The sequence below is a fragment of the Sciurus vulgaris genome (assembly GCF_902686455.1).
Source record: "Sciurus vulgaris genome assembly, chromosome: 16".
Classification (NCBI taxonomy): Eukaryota; Metazoa; Chordata; class Mammalia; order Rodentia; family Sciuridae; genus Sciurus; species Sciurus vulgaris.
The window spans coordinates 8,082,190-8,107,113 of record NC_136477.1 but is presented as its reverse complement, the minus strand read 5'-3'; the positions used below and the strand labels follow the sequence as shown (position 1 = coordinate 8,107,113).

Here is a 24,924-nt window from a genome sequence, read left to right as displayed (position 1 = left end):
ATGCAGCACGTGACTGTACTTAAACAATAAAGGTGTGCACATACGCAGGCAGTGGCAGTCACGATAGCTGTAAGATGGAGATTATCCACACTAATGAACAGACAGACAACTCATGGTATGTACATAATATGAAACATTACTCAGCAATCGAAAGGCAGAGAGAGAGTTGACATTAACCAACCAAACAGCCAAGGGGAAGGAGGAAAGTGAGGAAGGAGGGAATGAGGGATGAAAGAGGAAAAGGAAAGGAAAGGTAGACAAAAGCAAAGAACAAGGATCAGAAGAATGCAGCAATATCTCAGAGTTATCCTGGGCATTATATCACCAGGAATCAAGTGAACACCCCCACTCTAAAGCAAGATTCGGGGTTCCATGAGCAATATCCAGTCATCGTTGCAAAAAGTAGGATATTCAAAGTAGGAGCTTCAGTTTACAATTATACTCTATCCCAGTCTCAGTTTCGTACATTCAGATTTATGTAAATGGAATAAAACATCTCAAAGAAGTCTTTCCAGGATGAATATGGTCATACAGGTAAAGGAGAAAAAGTCCCGACACGAGGAGCTCTTTGATCTAATAATTTTCATTTTTCTGTCTCTAGAGAAATCAGGAATACATTCATATTAATGTGAAAAACATTAACTTCCAAGTAACATTTTTTGAGGAAACTATGTCATCACTTTATATGTTATTTTAGGGGGGGAAAGATACTGAAATTCACAACACTGGTCTTAGCGGGGACAATGTCTTCTTGCCTCTGAGATCATTGATCCATCACGGTCAAGAGGCTGCACTGCTGAGGAGTCTCCCCAGGGCCCCCTTCACATCCTTGTTCCTCAGGCTGTAGATGAAGGGGTTCAGCATGGGGGTGACCACAGTGTACATCACTGAGGCCACTGTACTTCCCTGTGGAGAATGGGCCACAGCAGAACTGAGATAAACCCCAAGTCCTGTTCCATAGAACAAGGAGACCACACAGAGGTGTGACCCACAGGTGGAAAATGCTTTATACTTGCTCTCAATGGAGGACATCTTCGTTAAGAGGAGACAATCTGAGAGTAAGAGAAGAGGATCCCTGTCTTAGGAATCATACTCAGCAGGGCAGTCACCATATACACAAACAAGTTATTGATGAAGATGTCAGAGCTGCTCACCTTGAGAAGCTGAGCCACTTCACAGAAGAAATGTGAGATTTCAGTGCCTATGGAGAAGGTCAGTCAGTTCATTAGGAGAATATGATTCAGAGAAATCCAGAACAGGATGATCCAAGACAGAAAAACTAGCAGTCCACAGAACCAGGGGTTCATGATGACTCTGTAGTTCAGAGGGTGACAGATGGCCTCAAAGTGATCAAAAGCCATCACTGTCAGTAGAAAATTTTCCATTCATTCCAGAAAAAGTATTTAAAAAATACACTTGAATGAGGCATTCTGTGTAGCAGATATATTTGCTTTCTCCTTGGATGTTCACCAGCATCTTTGGGACTGTGGTGGAGATGAAGCAGATGTCAATGAAGGACATGTTGGAGAGGAAGAAGTACATGGGTGTGTGAAGGTGGGAGTCAGTGCTGGTGGCCAGGATAATGAGTAGGTTCCAAGGACTATGACCAGGTACATGAACAGAAAAAGTGCAAAGAGAAGGGGCTGCAGCTCTGGATCATCTGAGAGGCCCAGGAGGAGGAATTGTGATAAGCCAGTGTGGTTCTCTGCTTGAATGTATCCAGTGTTATCTTCTGGGGAAGGTGGTAAAAGCAAGGTTCAAACAGCAGTCAGCTGGAGTCTCACTTTGTTATTACTTTACAACACCACCCTTGGCTGGATGTCCTACAACATATGCTGTGTTGATTCCAATGTGACTTTCTCAGTGTAGCAGTAGCTAATTTTTCTTTTAAAATATATAATCTCTCAGACTCTATTTAAATTATCAGAAATCAAGAAGTGGCTATCCAAATATAGATAATTGAATTGAGATTCCTGTTATCCTGTAAAAGAACAACTTCATGTGGATCATAGACCTTACTGCAAGACCAGAAGAGTTGAAACTACTAGAGGAAAACAGAAGAAACACTTGGAAATATTGGCACAGAAAACCCCTTCCCAAGTAGGACTCCAATATCTTTGGAAATAAAAGCAAATATTTACAAATGGGATTATATCCAACTAAAAATCTTCTGCACATTAGAGAAAATAAAATAGTAAAGAGACATCCTGCATAATGGGAGAAAATGTTAGCCAGGTGTTCACCGAACACAGGATTAATATCCAGAATATATGAAGAACTTAAACAATTTAAAAGTAAAAAATCAAGTAATCTAATCAATAAGTAGGCAAAAGAACTGAACAGAGACATTTTGACAAGGACCAATAAATATAAAAAAAGAACTAATATCTTTTACCCTCTGCATTAAGAATCTAATTCACTCCTGTCAGAATGGCTATTATCAACAAAATGAAACTATAAACAATGGTGGTAGGGATATGACAGAAAATCAACCATCAAATGCTGCTGGTAGGACTGTAAATTAGTGTAAACACTATGGAAAACAGTATGAGGCTCCTTGAAAAACAAAATAAGTAACTACTATTTGATCCAGACATACCATTCCTGAATATATGCCCAAAGAAAATGAACTCAGCATAAAAAAGAGAGATTTGCATGCCTGTGTTTATAATTGTAATACTACAATTAAGAAAGTTAAGAAATCTCTCCAAGTGCCTGTCAATAAATTAATCGAAGTTTCAAAATGGTCTGTATATACATGGTGGAGTGTTATTCAGCCATAAATAATAATTAAGTCATGTCACTTTTAGGAAAATGGGTAGAACTGGAGAACATAATGTTAAATGAAAGAACTCACATGCAGAAAGAAAAGTATCATATATTTTTCTCATGTGAAAACAACAACAAAAAGATGATCTGTAAGTGGAAGAAGGACTATTATTGAAGTGGAAGGGGAAGTGGGGAGTGGGGACAGAGGGAAGGGAAATAGAGGACAGCAGGGAAGGTGGAGATGACCAAAACATGGTACACACAAGTGGAAATGTCACAGTCAAACCCATTAATTCATACAATCAATGTGCATTAATAATTGTAATTTATAAAACACAACAAACTAACATAAACCACTCTTTTATCACTGGTTCACTAGTTTTAATTCCCCTTCATAAATCTGTGAACATGAGTTACTTTTTCTTTGCTGTGACCCATCCATAAGAGTTGAAGACCTTTCACTTTTCTTGCTTGGCCATGTCCATGGTCCCTTATGCAACTGCTTTACAGTAGTAATTAAATGGGATTTCTTAATTCAAATAATCTTGTTTTCTGTGACTTGACACTTCATAGTGATATGACATTTTCTCTCAGTGCCTCATTTTCCTCTTTATATACATGAAGTAATTGCAAACACCTTTGTTGTGAAGTTTAAAAATGCCTTCGTATTCAGTAGGAGTCTCAGTAGATGACATCATCACCATAGTTAAAGTTATTTTAAATTCCTTTATGGTATTTTGGATATATAAATCTCCCAATGTAGAGTGCAGAGATATGATTTTTAAATAGGATTCTTGAGTCATACTTCCTGGAATAGAGTTTTACTCCACCAACACATTGTCTCTGTGGTCTTGAGAAAGTTATTTAAACTCTCTTCATTACAAGGACCTCACCTCTACAGCAGACACCATAAGCATACACTACATAGTAGGACTGAGTAGTGAAAGTAAATGAAAGGATGTTAATTGTTCTCCTGTGGTTCCTTGATGGACAATGGGCATTTCATAGAGATGAACTTCTGTTTCTAACTTCTCAATAACTGTCTTGCATGGTTACCAATTGTCAATGTCCTCTTAAACCATGGACAGAATTCTGATCATTATAAATCAATTTGGTTTGTCTGCTGTACAGCACTTGTAATTAGTCAGGCTCCCTATGGCTCCTTCTCTCAGAGAATGCCTGCTGGGTGAACTCTCAGGAGAGGAAAAAACATGTGAACCACCTGGATATGAGCACATTAAAGTCATCTGTGGGTCTGAGGTTGAGACAGTTTTGTCTCATCATTTGTCTTTCCAGGGATTTAGATGACTGTCATACTGTAGGTACAGAACAAATACAATTGCTGGAAGTATAATAAAGATGAAAACCAAAATGTCTAATAGAGCACAAAAGAGAAATCTTCCAACTTATCATATACCTGGATATAGGCAGAGAATTCAATAGAGAGTTAAGTAACATGCATTTATGTTAATTTTAAAAGATTAACAATACCAATTTGAGAAATGAGAGCTTAAGATTACATGTTTGCTTACATAATTCATCATAAAATTAAGTTAATGAAGTTAAATCATAACTCCTAAGCACAATGTACAAGTTGCATTTGAGAAAAAATATGTCATTACTGTGTGTTGCAGCCAGAGTTGAGGCTATCAATAAATGAAGAAATTAAAGAAAAATAAATAAATGATAGTATTTGAGTTAAAATATGATAGTCTTTGAGTTAAATTTTTGAACATCATGGATCTCCTCTGGATCTGCTCCAACTTCTAACTCCAATATCTTCCTAAGATTTGAAGGAATCGATAACATGAGGAAAGGAAATCGGCATGAATGCTGAAGGGCAGAAATAATTATGCTAATGGCAGATATTGTGTGGACCTTAAGGTGAAATGATAACCATCCCAATATAGAACCAATAACTGTTATGGTAAGCAAAATCTGCGAGTAAAAATCATTAGGGTTTATGACAGAAAATTGTAACCAGCCTTGGAACAAAACAACAGATCCTCAGTGAGTACTAAGCAAATAAATGGGATGCAGGAAACTGTACAGGGGCCTCACAATTATAGGAAAGGGAGAAGAGTTGCAGACTCTCTAGAAAATAACACTTTCAGAAGAGGCTCTAGATTCCAAAGAGTGAGAAACAGAAAAAGAAAAACAGCTAGAAGACACAAATCTCAATGACAACTAAAGTGCCTTCAAAATACAGGAACTTCCATCTTCACAGACTGAAGTAACGTGGAACATTCTTATTTGTGAGGTAAAGCCCAGTACCCACCTTTTTCCCTTTTTCCTTCTTACTCCACCAGCCTCAGTGGGACAGGGTGATTCCCTCCAGTGGTTGTCACGAAAGCTCTCTCTTCTCTACCATCTTTCCCCAGGAAGCCCACTGGGTTTTCACAGAGGCTGAGACAGAGAACTACAGGTGGTGACCACAAGAGCATTATTAATTTTTCTCATGTCTCAAGGTTTGAACTATCAGAGCATCTCATTAAATAAATTGTTCTATTTTCTTTCCATTCTCCAAGCATTTGGCTCTCTTGGCGTATAAAGGAGAAAACAAGAGTGGAAAATTTCAGTCTATTTTGCATCTGTAAAGGTGAGGCAGGGTGGGAGATGGATTCATTTCCTGCTGGAAAAATCTTTTTCATTAGTTTGATTTAAAAGTCATAAGGTATCCACTAAGGAAAGGTGAATTTTTACAAGGGACTAATCCCTCCTCTCCTCCTTCACAATTATCCCCTATCTCTATCAACTCCCCTATCTCTATCAACTCCCCTATCTCTCCCTTCTCTTTTCATAAAATCCCCTACCCTTTTCCCTTCTCTTCTCCCTAGTTTTTACATATCAGAGGAAACATATGACCCTGAACACTCTGAATTTGGCTTATGTTACTTAATATAATGCATAGTTCCATCTATTTTCCTGTAAATTACATTTTATTTTTCTTTATGACTGAATAAAACTCTATTGTGTGTAAGGATCACATTTTATTTATCCATTCATATGTAGATGGATACTCAGGCTGGTTCCATAATTTTGGCTATTGTGAATTGTTCTGCTATAAACATGGGTATGCATGTACTGTGTAGATTGCTGACTAATCCTTTTGGATAAATAACAAGGAGCAGTACAGCTGGGTCATAAGGTGGTTCCATTCCTAGTTTTTTGAAGAAACTCCATATTGATTTCCATAGTGATTGTACTAATTTACAATCCCATCAACAAGACATATCTTGCTTTCTCCCACATCCTTATCAGCATTTATCATTATTTGTATTCTCAGTGATTGCCATTCTAACTTGTGTGAGATTAATCTGTGTTTTGATTTGTATTTCTCTGATGACCAAAGACATTGAATATTTTTTCATGTTTCTTGACCATTTATATTTCTTCATTGAGAAGTGTCTTTTCAGTTAATTTGTCCATTACTTGATTGGGTTATTCATTTTGTTTTTGTTTTTTTTTTTCTTTTGGTAGTTAAGTTTTTGAGTTCTTTATATACTCTAGGAGAATAGCTGGAAAAATATTCTCCTATTTAGGCTCCTTCTTCATGCTCTTTTCCTTTTTTGTGCAGAAGCTTTTTAATTTGATGCCATATGACTTATTAACTCTTGGTTTTATTTCCTGGGCTTTGGGAGTCTATTGAGGAAGACATTTCCTCTGCAACTATGTTGGAACGTTCACCCTATGTTTTCTTCTAGCAGTTACAAAGTTTCTGTTCTAAATCCTAGATTTTTGAACTGCTCTGAATTAACTTTTGTGCAGAGAGATATATAGGGATCTAATTTCATTTTTCTACATATGCTGTCCTAGCACCATTTATTATAAAAGCTGTCTTTTCTCCAATGTGTATTTTCTGTAACTTTGTCAGGATCAGATGACTGTAGATGTGTGGGTTGGTCTCTGTGTCTTCTATTCTATATGACTGGTCTACGTGTCTGCTTTTATGCCAGTACCTTGCAGTTTTTGTTTCTACAGCTCTGTAGTATAATTTGAAGTCAGGCATCCTAATGCCTCCAGATTTGCTTTTTCCCCCTGAGGGTTGCTTTGGCTATTCAGGATCTTTTGTGATTCCACATGAATTTTAGGACTATTTTTTTCTAGTTCTATAAATAGTGACATTGATATTTTGAGGGGGATTGCATTGAATCTGTAGATCATTTTTGGTAATGTGGTCATTCTGACAATATTAAGTCTGCCTGTCCATGAACATGGGAAGTCTTTCCATCTTCTGGGGTCTTCTTCAATTTCTTCCTTCAGTGCTCTATAATTTTCAGGGTAGAGATCTTTCACCTCCTTTGTTAGTTTAATTCTAAAGTTTTTTTTTTTTTCAGCTATCATGAATTGGAATTTTTCTCTGATTTTATTCTCAGTAGAATCATAGGTAAAAGGTTTACTAAATCAATTTAGAAAAGTGAAAAACTTTTAAAAATTACTTCCTGAAAAGTTTGATAAAGAACATCCAATGACTGTTGCCATTTTGTGAAATATAATTTTCAATTATTTTGTGTAAGTTACATTTGGCTATCAGAAAACTTACTGATGCATGGAAAATATCAACTGCAATAGTTTACATGCATTTTATGCTATATATATAACTTCTTGAAAGCCCTAATGGAATAAATTCATAAACCTAAATTTTAATTTCCAATCAGATCTGTATGGTCAGAAGGTAAAAAAAGAACTTGTGTTTTGAATTAGTGGACTACTTCATCTAAATATAGTCATGAAAAGATTCCCAGCTGTTACACGGGCTGCTAGAGTCATGACAAATATATTCTTTCTGAGGTAAAATATGAACATGATCTAACTGTGATGACATGATTTTTTCCAAGCGTGACTCAGCTTGAAACATCAGACTATCTAAGAATTCTCAGGCTCCACCGCGGCCAAAGGCAAGAGGGCGAGGAACCCTGTGCCTCGTGGTCCCACTCCCGAGCACAGGCTGCACGTCTGGGCGACAGGAGTGGAACGCGGTGGCCACGTGGAGCTGCACGGTGGAGAGCGGCACATGCGCCCGCCGCAGGGTCCGGGTGGTGGATGCCGGACTTAGACGTCAAGCTGAAAGCAAGGAGAGGGTTGTGCTGAGGTCTGGGGAGTGCGATCGTTCCTTCCTCGACGGCTGCATGTCCCTGTGGGTGAAGCGGAGCAGTCGCTGCCCCCTCTGCCCACAGGGCTGGGTGGTCCAAAGAATCAGCAGGCGAGAGTGGTAGGCAGCTTTCTCCGTGCGGTCGTTCGCAGCCCTGGCAGATGGTGCTGTCCGGTGCCCAGCGGAGGCCAGAACACTCCAGGGAACCCATACCTCAGATCTGAGTCGCGGGTAGATCGGGCTGTCCAGTGCCCAGCAGAGGCCAGAACACTCAGGGAACCGATTCTCCAGATCGGAGTCGCGGTAGATCGTGCTGTCCGGTGCCCAGCGGAGGCTAGAAAACCCAGGGAACCTATTCTCCAGATCAGAGTCTCCGGATCTGTGGTTCTTTGGGACTCATCACAGGCACAGTTTAGCAGTTCGACAGTTTTGATTTTCAAAATTCTTTACAATTAAGATGATGATTTATTAAAGATGGTCTTTCCTACCTCTGTGGATGTGTCACACACGCTGCTTAAAAGTGCTACAAAGGAGAGAATTCCAGGTGGAATGAAATGTATGATTTACCTGTCTACATACAAGGGACTTTGGAAACAGTTCCAATCACAGGACTTTTTGCATGCTTCTGGTTGATGAGTTAAAAAGAGAGAGAATGTTATAGTAACAAATAAAGCGCAGTTTAAAATCCGACTCTTATGCTCAATTTCTTGCTGATATTTTTTATGGGAAGCAGGGACAATTCATGGCATCTTTATTTGAAATAATGATAATTTTGATTTTGTTCACTAACAGGGTAAATAAAATCTAACTTTCAGGCATATGGAATTTTTTTTCTTTTCTTTTTTTTGGCATATAGAATTCTGATTGCCTTTGAAATTATTCTCATTTTTGATTCATCCAGAAAACCAAAATCTATACTTATCTCACAGTTAAATCATTGAGTTTAAAGGACAGAGATATTTTCTAGTTCAGGTCAGATTATGTTGCTATTGTTATGTTTTAGGCAAAATATAACAATATTTTGCCTAAATATTTGAGGGGGAAACTGTTTACCAGTGTAGCACTGGATTAAAAACTTAATCACACAGTGTTTTAATAAATTATTTATTCTGTTTGAAAAAAAAGAATTCTAAAGACTAGTCTAGCACCACTGCATCAGAATTACTTTAATCATTTCAAGAACTATAGGTTATTTCTTTTTTTTAGTTTTTTATTCTATTGAAATTAAACCTGAGTCAAACAGGTGACTTACCAACAGCAAAAGCACAAATATTAAGCAGGAGATATCAGTTCCTCCTGAAAATAATATTTATCTCATTGCAATTTTTCTCAATCTTTTAGATTTTGGATAGAATTTTAAATTCACCTTGAAAATAGATACAAATAAAAAGAACAACTTGGCCTGACAAAACTAGTAATAATATGTTTAATTCTACTGACAGAAACATGAGAACTTCATACAATATTTAGCCTCTACTAGTTTTATGTAAAATAAATAGGGAAAATTATAATTACAAAGCCAATCTTTCCCCTTGGGGGAAAAAAGTCCATTTTCAACCAATCATTCCCTACATACATATAGTACATATTACTGTAAAGTTCTTCAGAGAAGAAGACATATTTGTCTTCCAGACACTAAATTCTATTATGTTTATTTTTCACAACAGGAAGGCAACTTCAAGAGTTGGACCCAAAAGTATTTATGGTTTACACTAGAAAAGACCACTGACTGTGCTTCCATACCCACCAAACCTGGGCATGTGTAAATGTGTTCAGTCTCATTTTCATGTCATCAGTTCAACCTGCCAAAGATTCCAATTCTTTTCACTGCATCCTGACGATTTCAAATCAAGACATCTGCATAACTATGTTTGTTGCAGCACTCTGCACAGCAGGAAGGCTATGCAACCAGTAAGGGTGCCTGCCAATGAATGAATGGATACAGAATGTGTGGTATACATATATACAATGGAACATTACTCAACCAGGAAGAAGGACGACATCATGTCATTTGCAGGAAAATGGATGGAACTGGAGACCACCATATTAAGGGAAAGAAACCAGACACAGAAAGAGAAGCACAGCCTATTTTTCTTATATGCAGAAACAAAAAAAAAAAAGAAGATAATCTAAAAGCAGAAGATGGACTGCTAGTGAAGATGAAAGGGAAGTGGGGATGGGGATAGAGGAAAGGGAACAAGAGGGCAGCAGTGGGTGTGATCCAAACATGACACTTACAAAATGGAAATATCACAAACTCATTAATTTGTACAATTAATGTACACTAATAATTATAGTTTATAAAAAAAATTAACGGAAATCTCTTTTATCACCAACTCACTAGTTTTAATTCCCCTTTTTACATCTTTGTACATGAGCTACTATGGCCACCCATAAGAATGAAGAGCTTTCAGTATTTTTCTTGGTAGGCTCCACGATTCTCTATGCTGCAGCTCTATAGTAGTTATTCAATGTGGATTTTTAATTCAAAGAAACTTTTTTTCTGAGACTTCATATAATGATGTCATTTTTTTCTCAGTGCCTCCTTTTTTTTCTAAACATGCAGATATTGGTATTATCTTATTTCTGAAGTTTAATAATGTGTGCTCCGTAGAAGTCAGTAAACTATCATTGTTATTATTATTTTAAAACTCCTCATTTATGAAATTTGGGCTATATAAATCTCCCAATGTACAGTATAAAGCTTTGATTTTTTAAATGGGATTCTTGATTTAAACTTCCTGGAGTAAAATTTTGCTCCAACATACCATCTTTGATACCTTGAAAAAACTATCAAACTCTCATAATTCTAAGTACCTCCCCTCTACAGAAGTAGTAAGAATATACTAGATGGCAGGACTGAAGAGTGACACAACAAACAAATGTAGCCACTGCATGGTCCTGTGACAGAGCAGATGCTTTATAAATGTGAGCTTCTGTTCTCAGCATCTCAAAACATCCATCTTGCATAGCTGTCATTTACCATGGGTGGTTATCATGGATACAATTCTGACCTTTATAAATTGCCACTTGGTTACCCCTTTTGTCAGCCATACAATTAATAATTTCTAAATAATGAAAATATCTTTAGTTCCTTCTTTCAGAGAATGCCTGCAAGTAAAATCTTCAAAAAGAAGAAAAAGCAGGTAGACTATATGGATAAGAAGGAAACAAACAAACCACCATGAAAGTCAAATAGAAGGCACTTGGGATCGTGTGTGTTTTAGTTTCCGAGCTCTTGAGCAGGGCTCTAGTGTATTAAAATCAGCAGAGCAAAAGGCCATATTACATAGTTGATTCATTTAATTAAAATAATAAAAAATTACATAAATCCATTCATCCTAGAAAAAGTAAATGGGAAATTTAAGATTTAAAAACAAATGCTTTCATCATCCATGACAAAGCAGAAGTATTTCAGGCTGGGAGAGCAGAATGTACAGTGCCCTGTCAGGCAGTGAGCTTGGTACAGAAGAGATGTGGGGGCCAGTGTGCTGGAGAGAGTGGGGATGTGAGGCAGGAGGGATGGGTTGTTGAGCCCACAGCAGAATTTCTGTAATCTTCCCTCACAATCCTCTCACACTGGCAAATGCATGTTCACGTGGGGGTCTGAGGTTGTGACAGTTTTGTCTCATCATTTGTATTTCTGTGGATTTACACAGTGCCTGTCACATGGCAGGTATTGAATAGACACAAATGCTGGAGGTATATTAAGTATGGAGACCAGAATGCCAACTATGACACCAAGAAAAATCCAATGTGTCATATGCCTGGATATAGGCACAGAATGAAATAGCAAGGTATGTAGCATTTGTATCTACTTTAAGAGGAGAATCCAGGATTAATAAGTGATGCCAATTTGGGGAATGGAAGTCAGTTTACAATAAATATTTTATTTATGTATTCCATCACAAAACTAGGTCCATAAATGAAATCATACCCACAAGAACCATATATAACATGAATTTGATAAAATTTACCTGTCATTAGTGTGAATAGTGATCAGGGCTGAGACTGTTGGTATATGAAGAAACCAAGAATAATTCCCCAAACCAATAAAGACCATTTTCCCTCAAGTCACAGATAACAGAAGATATTATATTAAAACAGAGCAGTATTAGTGTTAGTTTCACGACTATGCCAAGGCAGACTCCCCAAGCTCCCACCTTCAATATTTTCCTGAGCTTTCAAGGGGCTGGTTATGTGAGAAGTAAACTGGACTGCATGTTGAGCACCATTTTAGGGACGATACTAATGGCAGATATAATAGGGACCTTAAGGTTGAGATGATGGCTACAGTATAGAACCAAGAACAGTTATCAGTAAAGCAAATCTAGTAAAATAGTAAATATCAAATAAAAAATCAACTTTGGGACTAAATGGATAATAACTTGTGCATAATAGATCTGCAGTCACTATTTAAAAAATAAATAATGGGAGGAAGAAAATCTGACAGGAGGCAAAAATTTATAGCCAAGAGTGGAGAAGACTCTCCAGAAAATAATTCCTGCAGGAGAGAGGCTCTAGATTCCAAAGAGTGAGAAAAGGAAATAAGAACTGCTTGAGAAGACAGGTCCTGGTGGGAACTGAAGTCCTTTTAAAGCACAGGGATTTTACCTTTATATAGAAACATGATGTTCCTATTCTCATTCTGCAGGCGAAACCCAGCACCCATGTTCTCTCCTCTTTCCTCCTCCTTCTCCACCAGCCTCACTGGGACACATCAATTCAATCTGATGACTTTCACTAAAACTTTTTCTTCTCCATGATCTGTCCCCAGGAAGCCCACTTGGGTCTCCACAGAGGCTGAGATCAGAAAAGTACAGTAAGGGGCCAGAGAGGCATGTTTAAAGTTTCTACTGTCAAAAGGTTTGAATTCTCAAAGTTCCTCATTAAGTATATGGTTCTATTACCTTTCCACTCTGCAAATATTTTAACCCCTAAGGTAGGAAGGAGATAGCAGACTGGACAAATTTTTTCAGTCAGTTGTGCACCTGAGGACCTAGAGCAGGGGAAAAAAAGATGGATTTATTTCCTCCAACAGTAATTTCTTTCTTCTCTGGTTTGACTTATAATTCATAAATTCTCCCCTAAGGAACCAGTCCCAGGAACTACCTCCTCTGATTATACATCCCTCTAATAATCTTTGGAGAGTTTAGGAATTGTTTCAACTTTATAAAATTATAGAACAAATACAGTCCTTTCTTTTTTCTATCTTATTTTTCATATTCATTATTCCAGTTTTTAAATCATTATTTAAATTGACAGACAAAATTGTAGGCATGCATTATATACCATGTGGTGTCTAGAAATATTTTTCACTGTACAGTGTTTAAATCTAAAAAATTCATATATGGATTACAACATTATTTTTCAGTTTTATGGAAAGAATACTTAACCTTGGTTCAACATTTAACATGAATACAACATGTCATCCCTATTGGTAGTTGAATGCTGTACCGTAAGTCTCTTGAACCCATTCCTCATGTCTAAATGCAATTCTGTACACTTTGAAGTGGTACTTCTCCAATACCACTTACAAAATGCCCAGCTTCTGGTAACTACTCTTCTATTCTCTATTTCTTTAAAATAAACTGTTTAAAATTGCACAAGTGAGTGATCATGGGGTACGAATCTTAAAATGCCTAGCTTAAATCAATTAATATAATATTCTCTGGGCTCATTCATTTGGTTATAAATGACAGAATTTCCTACTTTTATGCCCAAATAGTATTTCACTGTGCAGTAGATCACATTTTTCTTTATGCACTCCTCTGCTGATGGACTTCTGGGCTGATTCCATATCTGGCTCCTATAAAAAATGCTGCAAAACATGAAAAAGCAGACATCTTCCAACGTATTCACCTTATATACTAGGATGGGACACCTGGACCATATGGTAGCAGTCTTTTTAACTGTATGAGAGACCCTCTTACTGTTTTCTATGTGAATTCTACTTATTTGTATTTCTACTAACAGCGAATTACCTCTTCTCCACATCCTCCTGAGCAATTATCTTGTCTTTTGACACAAGTCATTCTACCAGGTATGAGTTGATATTCCATGGTGGCTATGATTTGCATTTCTATAATTATTAGTAATGTTGAACAACTTTTCATATCTGTTATTCATTTTTCTTCTTTTGAGAATCACCTACTTGGATCAAATCAAGCTATTCATTTTCTTATCATGAATTATTTAGTTTTTTATGTTTTGGATATTAACCCCAAATCAAATTTATAGTTTGCAAACAATATCCTCTATCTATTTGATTTCTATTTACTCTTTGACTTTTATTCTTTGCTAGAAAGAAGCTTTCGTGTTTGATGTAATCATATTCATCTATCATTGCTTTAGTGGTCAATGCTTTAGAGATCATATCCAAAAAAGTCTGCCCAGTTAAAGTTATGGAGAGTGTCCCCTAGGATTCCTATCAATAGTTTTATACTTCCAGATCTTGTTTTTATGTCTTTATTCCATTTTGCATCAGCTCTTGTACAGACTGAGTGATAAGGTAGTGATGGTTCACCCTTTCCTTTGGAAATGCATCACTGCTATTTAAGCTGCATCCTCTAGGTCTAGAAAAGACTTAAATGCTAACATCACTTCCATTGATAAAATTAGATACTGGTTTTGTCAGGTTTTGTCCATCAAAGTGCATACATAACCTTGACCATACTTACCCTGTATTCATCTATATATATAATCTTTCTCTTTAAACTTGATGGATTCCCGTGAATACAAGTACATTCAGCACTTGTGTCTAGTAATGCTAAAATAGCTTGCTAATTTTTTCTGTCCAACAAATTGTTATTTCTATACATGGCCTCCACTTTCCCAACACAGCATGCACAAATAAAGTATGAGCTGGGCTAGCTGGGAGACCTTGATTTTCTCTCTGGTTGGGGGTTGGTTTGGAGGGATACTACCACATGGCAGCAGTAAGCATACTCTGTTTCTCTATTCTCAGGGTGCTCAGAAAAGCACTGTTCAGCCAGGTGTGGTGGTGTGTACCTGTGATCCCAGAAGTTCAGGAGGCTGAGGCAGGAGGATCACAAGTTCAAAGCTAGCCTCAGCAATGTAGTGAGGCCCTAAGCAACTCAGCAAGACCCTGTCTCTAAATAAAATATAAAACAGGACTGGGGATGTAACATAGTGGTTAAGCATCCCTGTGTTCAATACCTGGTACCAAAAGAGAAAAGAAAAACATTGTTCAATTTTCAGTTTTTGCCACAGTCTCAGCAAAACAGAAGTAGATTGATCATCAGCCTCTTCCACAGGAGACCCCGCTGTATTCAGATCATTATACATATGGCTCCTCATTACCTTTATTTGTCCCTTTGTTATTACTTTTCCTTCTCTTATATTCAGCTTTCTGATCAATACTTTATACTCTTCCTATGGTCTATGCTGCTTAAGAAACAGGAAAGCCCACTAGAGAGCTTGGGTTCAATACCAGAGCCCCCTAAGATTGTCCCGGAGCCATTGAAGATCTTTCATTCCTGCTATACATGTTTCATTATCCCGCAATGTAGTTCAACATGTCAACAGCATACAAGGCATTACAGGATGATGAACACATGAACAAGCTGCTGCCAAGACAGATTCCTGCTTCCATGTTCAAAACCCAACCACTGCTCTTATAAAAAGTGGGAGAGCTTAGGTAGAGCTTATGTGTTCAGTTTCAAGATCCAGTTTTTGCACATCACATTTTCAATCTCTTCCTTTCAGATATTACGTGCATGAAAGGAAATATCTGAATGAAATCTTTTCAGGATAAATGAATTCATACACATAAAGTGGGAAGATCAGTACTGATATGGTAAACACTTCTCTGATACCTTCCACTCCATTTTTTTCCAGGTAAAACAAGAGTGTAATAACATTAATGTGAAGGGCATTAACATTCAAGCAATAATTTGAGGAAATCATGTCAGTAGTTGATGAACTTTCTTTATGGAAAGTTGGAAATCTTAGAAATGACAGTGAGAAAAGTTACTTAATGTAGAACTTTAAGGGCCGTGTACAGGAAAGAAAATTCAAAAGAAATTGCTGATGTAATTGTTAGGGAGAACTATAAACAAAAGTATGCAAAATTAAAGTAACAGAAAACAGAAGAAATTGAACATGTGTTTTAGAGAAGAAACAGAGCCAAAATATTAAAATTCACAACATTTGTGTCAGGGACCACAATGTCTCTTTAGCTCTAAGGTCAGGGATCCACCAAGGGCCAGAGGCTGCTCTGCCAAGGAGTCTCCGCAGGGCCCCCTTCACATCCTTGTTCCTCAGGCTGTAGATGAAGGGGTTCAGCATGGGGGTAACCACAGTGTACATTACTGAGGCAATCATGGTTCTCTGGGAAGAATGGGTCACAGCAGAACTGAGGTGAACCCCAAATCCTGTTCCATAGAATAAGTCGACCACACAGAGGTGAGACCCACAGGTGGAAAAGGCTTTATACTTGCTCACAGAGGAGGACATCCTCAATAAGGTGGAGACAATCTGAGAGTAAGAGTAGAGAATCCCAGTGACAGGAAACACACCCAGCAGAGCAGTCACTACATACAGAAAGATGTTATTGACAAGGGTAACAGAGCTAGCCACCTTGAGAAGATGAGCCAGTTCACAGAAGAAATGTGGGATTTCAGTGCCTATGGAGAAGGTCAGTTGATTCAACAGTAGAATATGAATCAAGGAGACACAGAACATGATGAGCCAAAACATGAGAACCAGGAAGACACAGAGCCAAGGGTTCATGATGACTGTGTAGTTCAGAGGGTGGCAGATGGCCACATAGCGGTCAAAAGCCATCACAGTCAGTAGGAAATTATCCATCCCAAGAAAAATAAGAAAAAAATACAACTGAGTGAGGCACTCTATGTAGGAGATGTCTTTGTTCTGTGTCTGGATGTTCACCAGCGTCTTTGGGACTGTGGTGGAGATGAAACAGATGTCAATGAAGGAGAGGTTGGAGAGAAAGAAGTACATGGGGGTGTGGAGGTGGGAGTCAGAGCTGACAGCCAGGATGATGAGCAGGTTCCCACGGATGGTGACCAGGTATGTGAACAGGAACAGTCCAAAGAGAACAGGTTGTAATTCAGGGTCATCTGACAAGCCCTGGAGGAGGAAATGTGATAATCCTGTGTGGTTTTCTGCTCCCATGTGTATGGTGTATCTTCTGGTTAAGAAGGTAAAGTCAACATTCATTGAACAGTCACACTTTCTTTGATTTAGCAGAAATCTTTTTTCACTAATTAGTTTTCTTTTTAAATCTGTCTATCTATCTATCTATATATATATATACATATATACATATATATGTATATATATATATATAACTTTACATATACTCTAGAGGATTGAAGACATCTCAACTCTTTTTCTTGTAATGTCCATACTTTAGGTTACAGCTTCATAATCATCATTAGACATGGACTTTTTAATTAAAATACCCTTAATTTGTGAGTGATCACCACAGTGATGTGACAGTTTCCTCTCAGTGTCTTTTTTTCTTTCTAAAAATGTGGTTATTGCTATTACCAATTTAGAGAGTTTATTGGTTTAATCACACAGAATAAGGTTTCACACACTTTGATCACATATGCCCGCCTATTATCCTCCTTTGTCCCCTTATTCATGGAGATTTTAAAGCACCTTTCATCTCAGTAGTAGTCCCAGTAAATAAAGTTGCCATTATTATCATTAATGTTATTCAACACTCATGCTTTATATTTTGGTAGTATATATAGATATATATCATAAATATGATACTTATGATATCTATCGCAATCCACAATATAGAGCTGTGGTGTAAATATGGGATTCCTGACTCAAATTTTCCAAAATAGAAGTTTGTTCCAAACACATATCATCTTTCAGACCTTATTTGTGACCTTGAGGAAAGCTATTTAAGCTCTAACTAGCAGTACTTCTATACCAGAAGTAGTAATTATCCCCTGCATGGTAGGATTGAAAAGCATAATTAAATAAGATGATGCAATTTTACTGTGATTCCTGCAACGTACAGTGGGTATTTCATAAATGTGAACTTGTTCTTCATATCTCAATGGATCTGTCTCACATAGCTATCATTTATCAATCTCTCTTTGGAATTGGTCAGGTGTCTTGGATGGAGCTCTTATTGGTGTAAACTCAACAGCTATCCTCACACCTCTACTGCCATAGAGCATTACTAACTAACAGCAATCCCTATGGGTGCCTCTTTCAGACAGTACCTGCTAGGTTATTCTTCCAAGAGGAGGCAAAAGCATGTGCACCACCCACACAACAGGAGAGAAAAGCACACTACCTCTGATCCGACATGTGCCAGGGAATGGGTGCTCCTACATCCCTGCTCTTGAATGGGAACTTATCGTATTACAGTAATTATAGCTAAATACCAAGAAACATAATTAGTTGATTTAATCACAAATATCCAAAAGTTATATAATCTTTCTATCTTACAGGATATAAAGGATAAATTTAAGGTTTAAAAATGAGTGTTTATATTCTGTGACAGAAAAAAAAGTGTTATAAATACCTAGAGTATGAGGCATCTGTGAAATCCACTGAGGATCAGTTTAGTCTGAGAAGGCAGATAAGAACATCTGTCCTAAAACAGGAATGCTTCGCCGAGAGAAGAAAGATGGGTCATTGTTAATCAGGGGAAGTAAAGGAAGAGAACAGAATGTGGACTTGCCTAATCAGTGGGCAAGCTGGTACAGGAGGGCTGGAGAAGCCAGAGGGATGGAGAAGCCAGCGTGCTGGAGAGCAGGGAATAAAGGTCAAGAGGGACAAGGTGTGTGAGACCTACAGTGGAGCTTCTGTAATCTTCCCTTACGACCCTCTCAGATTCATTTCATTTGTGACTTGTGATGGTTTTGTTTTATCATTTGTCCTTCCAGGGACTTAAATGTGCCTTTCACCTTCAGGTGCTGAGCAAATATAAATGTTGGAAGTTATTAATACTGAAAATAAAACATCTCCTGCTACCCAAAAGAGAAATTATCCAACATCATAAGCCCAAAGATAGGCACAGAATTAAATGGTGGAGATTCAAATTATCCTTGTAATCTTTTAAAATAGATATGAATGCATCAAGTTATACCAATTCTGGGAATGGATGAAAATGTAAGAAAAATGTTTGCCAACATAATTCATCACAAAACAATTAAGTCAGTGATGTGAGATCATAACCAAAAACACAATATATTGAAAGAATTTGAGGAAACCTAACAACCATTAGTTTAGGTAGCAGCCATGCCTGATCAAGGACAGTTCCCAAGTCCAATAAAGAATGGCTGCTTCAAGAGGAGATGCTACATTAAACACGCAGTATTTATGTCAAATTCGTGAACGTGCCAAGGTAGTCTCCCACAATTTCAATCATTCAGTACTTTCCAGAAACTTAAAGGAATTTGTGTAAAAGAAAAGGAAGACTGAAGGTTATCAGATAAAACTGTATTGATGGTAGATATTTTGTGGGCCTTAAACTGAAAACTACAATAACATAAGTATATTTGACACCTATGTGTATCTGATAAGTCAGAAATACCAATAAAATAGTGAAGCATACAAAAAGAATCTAATAAACTTGAAACAAAATAGACAGTAACGTGTGCATAATAGATGTCTGGTGAACAATAGATGTTTGGTGAGTAGTTAAATAATTGGGTGCAGGAAACTGGACAGCAGCCTAAATTTATAGGAAGAGAATAGCTGAAGACTGGAGGAAATAAGTTTCAGGTGAGAGGCTCTAGAAAGCAAACACTGAGAGAAGGAAACAGAGTAACTGGAAGATATTCTTAATGGAAACTGTAGTGCCTTCAATGTACAACAGGAAGGATCTGACCTCCAAAGACTAAAGAAAAGTAGAGTGTGCCTGTTCTCGCTGTTCTGGAAGTGAAGCACCCCCCATACCTGTTTCTTTCTTCTTACTCAACCAGCACCACAGAGATACACTGCCTCTCTCCAGTGGTTGTCATGGAAGATTTCTCTTCCCCAAACCCATTCACAGGAAGCCCATGTGGGTTTTCATGGAAGCTGGGACCAGGGAATTATAGGTGAAGGGCACTAGGAGCATTACTAAAATTCTCTACTATGTCTAGGCTTGAATTCTCAGAGCTCCTCATTAAATAAATTGTTTTATTTCCTTTCCACTCTCCAAACAATATGGCTCCCTTGGGGTACAAAGAAGAGAGCAGAGTGGAGCAGTAGCAGGGAGAAATGGATTTATTTTCTACAAGGAAAAAAACTGTTTATTTTCATTCCGAAGTCATAAGATATAACGAATGGTTATTTTCTACAAGGAACATACCCCAGTATCCATCTCCTATCATGTGCCTCCTTAGAACAATCTTTGGATGTTATTTATATCATTTTGGATTCACAATGTTATAAAAGACATTTGTTTCTAGTTTTCTTTAAGCTTTTCATTTTTCTAGGTTGTCAGTTTATTTATTTAAATTGTCATATAAAAATTTGTACATCCTGGATACAATGTACAAAAGTATTTTTCATTATGCATTGTTTAAACATGTGCACTGCCATATTATTTATAATTGTTAACGAGAATACATAACATCAGCTCAGAATTTTTCAACAATATATGATCACAATTTTAGTAACTGTGGTATACAACAGACCCCTTACACATATTGACACATATTGCTCCTATGTAAATGGAATACCCTTTGACCAACACTTCTCACCACCTCCCAATTGCTCCCACCATTGATAACTACTGGTCTGCTGTTTTTCTATAAGATCAACTTTTTTAAAATTCCCAAAATGAGGGTGATCATGTGGTATTTATCTTTTCCTGCCTGGTTTATTTCAATTAATATAATGTTCTCCAGATTCAAACATGTTATTGTCAATGACAGGATTTCTGTCTATTCCCGAGTAGTTTTTGGTTGTGGACATACATGTTTTTGTTATCCACCCTGCGCTGACGGACACAAAGTCTGATTCCATACCTCAGCTGCAAAATACAGGACAGTACACATCTCTTAAATATGCTTATTTTATTTATTTGGATGTATGCCTGGTAGTGCAATAGTGGGATCATATTGTAGTAAAAGTTTTATGTCAGAAAGTTAGATGTTTATTTTCATTAAAGTAGGAAAAGTTCTGATGTACTGAGTCCAGAACTGACATGGCAGTTCTGCAGGCAGTTGAGATCTAAACTAAGTTGTCTTCCCATCTTGTCCCCTTCTCTACTATTTCTTCTATTTTCAAGGTTTTGTGTTTTTATTTTTGTTTTTCTGTTTTTTTTTTTTTTTTTCAGTTTCCAGGTATGAGAGAAAACATGAAATTCTTGCCTTTCTGGGTGTGCTTTACTTCACTTAACATGACATTCACCAGTTCCATCCATTTTCCTGCAAATGATATGATTTCATCCTTTTCTGTGGCTAAATACTACTTCACTGTGTATATAAGCCTTTTTTTTTTTTTTTTTTTTTTTTTTTTTCCCAATCCATTCACCTTTTGACAGGCACCTAGATTAATGTCCTATCTTGGCTATTGTGAATGCTACAATAAACATGGGTATGCAGGTATTCTGGTTCAGACCTGGAATGTTCACTGAAGTCTCCAGTAGTGAAGGTTTGGTCCACAACACAGCAATATTCAGAGGTGAGGTTCTTAGGAAGTGATTGCATCATGAACCCTGTATCTTCTTCATCAGTGGATGAATCCATTAAGAGCTGAATGGACTAATAGGAAGTGGGACCTACGCCTTCGTAGGAAATACGCCTTCGGGTACATGCCTAGGAAGAATTTATCTTCTCCATGGCCCCCTCCCCTGCTCTAGTTTTTGACTACCTTGATCTGAGCAGCTTTCCTCAGCCACATCCTTCAGCCTTGATGTTCTGCCTCACCTCAGGCCCAAAGCAATGGAACCTAACAAACATGGGCTAAAACCATGATCTGAAATAAACTCATCTTTAAGTTGCTTAGTGTCAGGTATTTTGCCACAGTGATGAAAAACTGACTAACAGCATGTGTGTCTTTTCTGTGCTGACCTCCTTTTCTTTGGCTAAGAATGCAGGATTGGGATAGCTGGACCCTATGGTAGTTCTATTTTCAGTCTTTTGGGGAACCTCCATACTGTTTTCCACAGTGGTTGTACTAATTTATATTCCCATCAACAGACTACACGGGTTCCTGTTTCCCCATATCCTCACCAGCACTTGTGGTTGTTTTCAGTCTTGTACTGATAAATACCATTCTGACTTGGGTGAGGCAGAATCTCAAAGGCAATTTTGATTTTCATTTCTCACATGAATAAAGACACAGAGCATTATTTTCTTCATATATTTATTGGCCACTTGCAGGTCTTTGGAAAAGTGTTTTTCAGATAGTTTCCCCATTTCTAATTGGGTTACTTATTCCTTGGGTATTCAGTTTTTTGAGTGCTATACACATTCTGGATATTAATTCTCCGTCAGATGAACAGCTGGCACAGATCTTCGTCCTTTCTGAACGCTCTGTCTTCATGATGTTTCCTTTCTGTGCAAAAGGTTTATACTTTGATGTAATCTGATGTGTTTTTTTCACCTCTTGCTTTCATTTCCTGAGTCCCTGGAGTCCTCTTCAGAAGTCATTGCCTGCGTCTACCTCTTGAAGTGTTTTGCTTATTTTCCTCTAAAAATGTCAAAGTTTCAGTTCCTGCATTAAGTTCTTCGGTCCACTTCGGTGATTTTTTCACAGCGTGAGCAGCAGGGCTCTGGTTTGATCTCCCACCTGTGGACATCAGTTTCCCTCCCTTTACCTGGGGAAGTCCTGCTCGCTCTCCACTCTGCAGCTGCTACTCCAGTGCTGTCAGCGACCTGCGCCCCAAGGCGGGGGCGTGACCTCTGCCCAGGTGCCCATGAGCTCTGGGTCCTCCACCGTGACACTCCTCTCTGCTGCTGCCACGTGGGGGGTGTGAGGCGTGGGCTGCGAGCCTCGCAGCCGTGTCCACCCGGGGCTGGTGATTAGCTGGGGGCATCATCTCCTTCCTCTTTTAATGTGAATTACTTTTTTTAAATAATTCAAGGGCCGCGGGAGTGCTCGGAGGCTTGGTGCTGCCCTTCGGGGTCTGCAGCGCCCAGGGCGGGGTCGGTCGGTCCGGGAAGCCACACCGGCGCGACCGGGCCTCCCTCTCCTTCCCCAGGTACCCGCGCCCAGCGCCCTAAGGTGGAAGCCGGGAGCCGCCCCGGCCCGCCGAGGCCGGGGTTGTGCCTCCGCCCGGGGAACAGGCCCAGAGGTTGCAGTCCTCTCGGAGCCGGCCGCCCTCCCCGTCGCAATTGGCATCAACTCGCCGGCGGCCTTCCCGCGCTCCCCGCCCCGCCCCGCCCCGCCTCGCCCCGCCCCGCCCCGCCTCGCCCCGCCCCGCCCCGCCTCGCCCCGCCTTACCTCGCGTCACTCTGTTCTCTCCGGGCTTCTGGCTTCGAAGCACCTCCGCAGGGCGGGCCTAGGGACGCAAGAAGACTGACAGCCGGGCCCAGCCAATGACAGGCCTTGTATTCGGCCTCAACCACTCAGCAACCGGAAGTGAGGGGAGCTTCCAGCTTCCGTGACTCCAGGTGCGTGAAAAGTCGGCCCGGCGGTCCGCGTCCTCCCCTGTGAGCTGCGGGTGGCGAGGCTCAGCTTCCAGCGCAGAGTCGGGCGGGTCTAGAGGCCCTGACTGCCAGACCCGTGCTCGCAGTGCGGCAGGTCTGGCAAGGAGAGCGCAGAGCTTCCTACCCCTATTAACCTGTGGGTGACCTGCCTTATGCTATTTTAGCCACATAATGATACAAAGCAGGGCGAAAGCGAGTCTACTGCCTGCTTCCCCAAACCTCAGTGATTAAGAAAGGGCGTGGCCGTTATATTGTGCGCATGCCCAGGGAGGAGTTGTGCGCGCTTTCCTGAAAGTGAGCGGGGAGAGGCTAAGAATTGAGCAGGCTGGGTCTGTTGTGGACGCCGGGGACAGGCTCTACGCACAAGTTAAAACCTTGTCGTTACTAACAAGGAAATTGAGATCCGAGATGATGTGATTTCCCCTCGGTCATGTCAGTGGGGAATCACTGTCCCGTCCGAACCCATGCAAGGCTCTACTAGAGGGAAAAAGCGACAATGAGACCAGGCAGGGATGGTGGCCCGTCTTGTACCTGCTCGGGGTTCGCGAAGCGTGTGTCCTCCAGCTTCTGGTTCTGCCTGCACTGCAGCGTGGAAATGGGTCTTGTTCGGCATATATACGAGCAGATTGTTGCTGACAGAGTGTGTCCCAGGGGTGGGGTAGAACCTGTGCACAGAGGCGCTATACCTGGGTTCCATCCCCAGCACTGCAAAAAGAAAAATAAGAAGAGCTGCATCTGGAATAGGGATATGATGTTGACAGTTACTTAATTTAATTGTGAGCATGGCCATGGCAGGATTACAATCCTGTTTGCAACCTCAGGCAGTACCCAAGGTTTGAGGGTGTGGTAGTAGATCCTAACAACCAAATCTAACAAGTTTTCCATGGGAAAATGCTTGCAGACTTAACCAAAAACTTAGGGGCCATATTCCTGCTTCCATGGGGTGCTGGGTGATTTAACAGTCTGTTTATAGAGATGATCAGTACTGTGTTGTGTTCAACATTTAGTAGGTTCTCAGTACATATTAACTTCCTTTGTTCTTTAATAGATTTTTTTTTTTCTTTTACCCTGGGAATTGAACAGGGTACTTTATCACTGGGGTACTCCTTATTTTTTTATTTTTTTTAATTTTTGAAATTTATTCTCATTAGTTGTACATGACAGTAGACTGCATTTATACATTTTGATAGATCATTCATAAATAGAGTATAATCTCTAATTTTTCTGATTATACATATTGCAGGATCATATAGGTCATGTAGTCATATATGTACTTGAGGTAATAATGTCTGTTTCACACTACTATCCTTCCTACCCCTCTATCCCCTCCCCTTCCTTCCCTCCCCTCTAACTAATATAAAGTAACTATTCTTTCCTATTAACTGCCCCCACCTTATTGTGAATTAGCATCTGCATATCAGAAAACATTTGGCCTTTGGTTCTTGGGGTTTGGCTTATTTC

General features: G+C 39.1%; 1 protein-coding gene and 1 pseudogene across 2 annotated transcripts in view; both read right to left on the bottom strand.

Moving 5' to 3' along the window:
* Positions 1-780: 780 nt before the first annotated feature.
* On the bottom strand, positions 781-7,785 carry LOC306646382 (olfactory receptor 7D4-like; annotated as a pseudogene). The gene is made up of 2 exons: positions 7,692-7,785; positions 781-1,732 (listed from the first exon to the last, which is right to left on the bottom strand). The product of its transcript is annotated as an olfactory receptor 7D4-like (transcript).
* A 43-nt stretch (positions 7,786-7,828) lies between these two features.
* The window catches only part of LOC306646381 (uncharacterized protein), a gene marked incomplete at its 3' end in the record, with an annotated part of 42,686 nt that continues 25,590 nt past the window's right edge, over positions 7,829-24,924 (bottom strand). Inside the window, 4 exon segments of the mRNA XM_079115031.1 lie at positions 7,829-8,195; positions 16,047-17,036; positions 23,258-23,315; positions 23,995-24,168. Of these exon segments, the coding sequence (XP_078971157.1) occupies positions 7,829-8,195; positions 16,047-17,036; positions 23,258-23,315; positions 23,995-24,168 (1,589 nt within the window).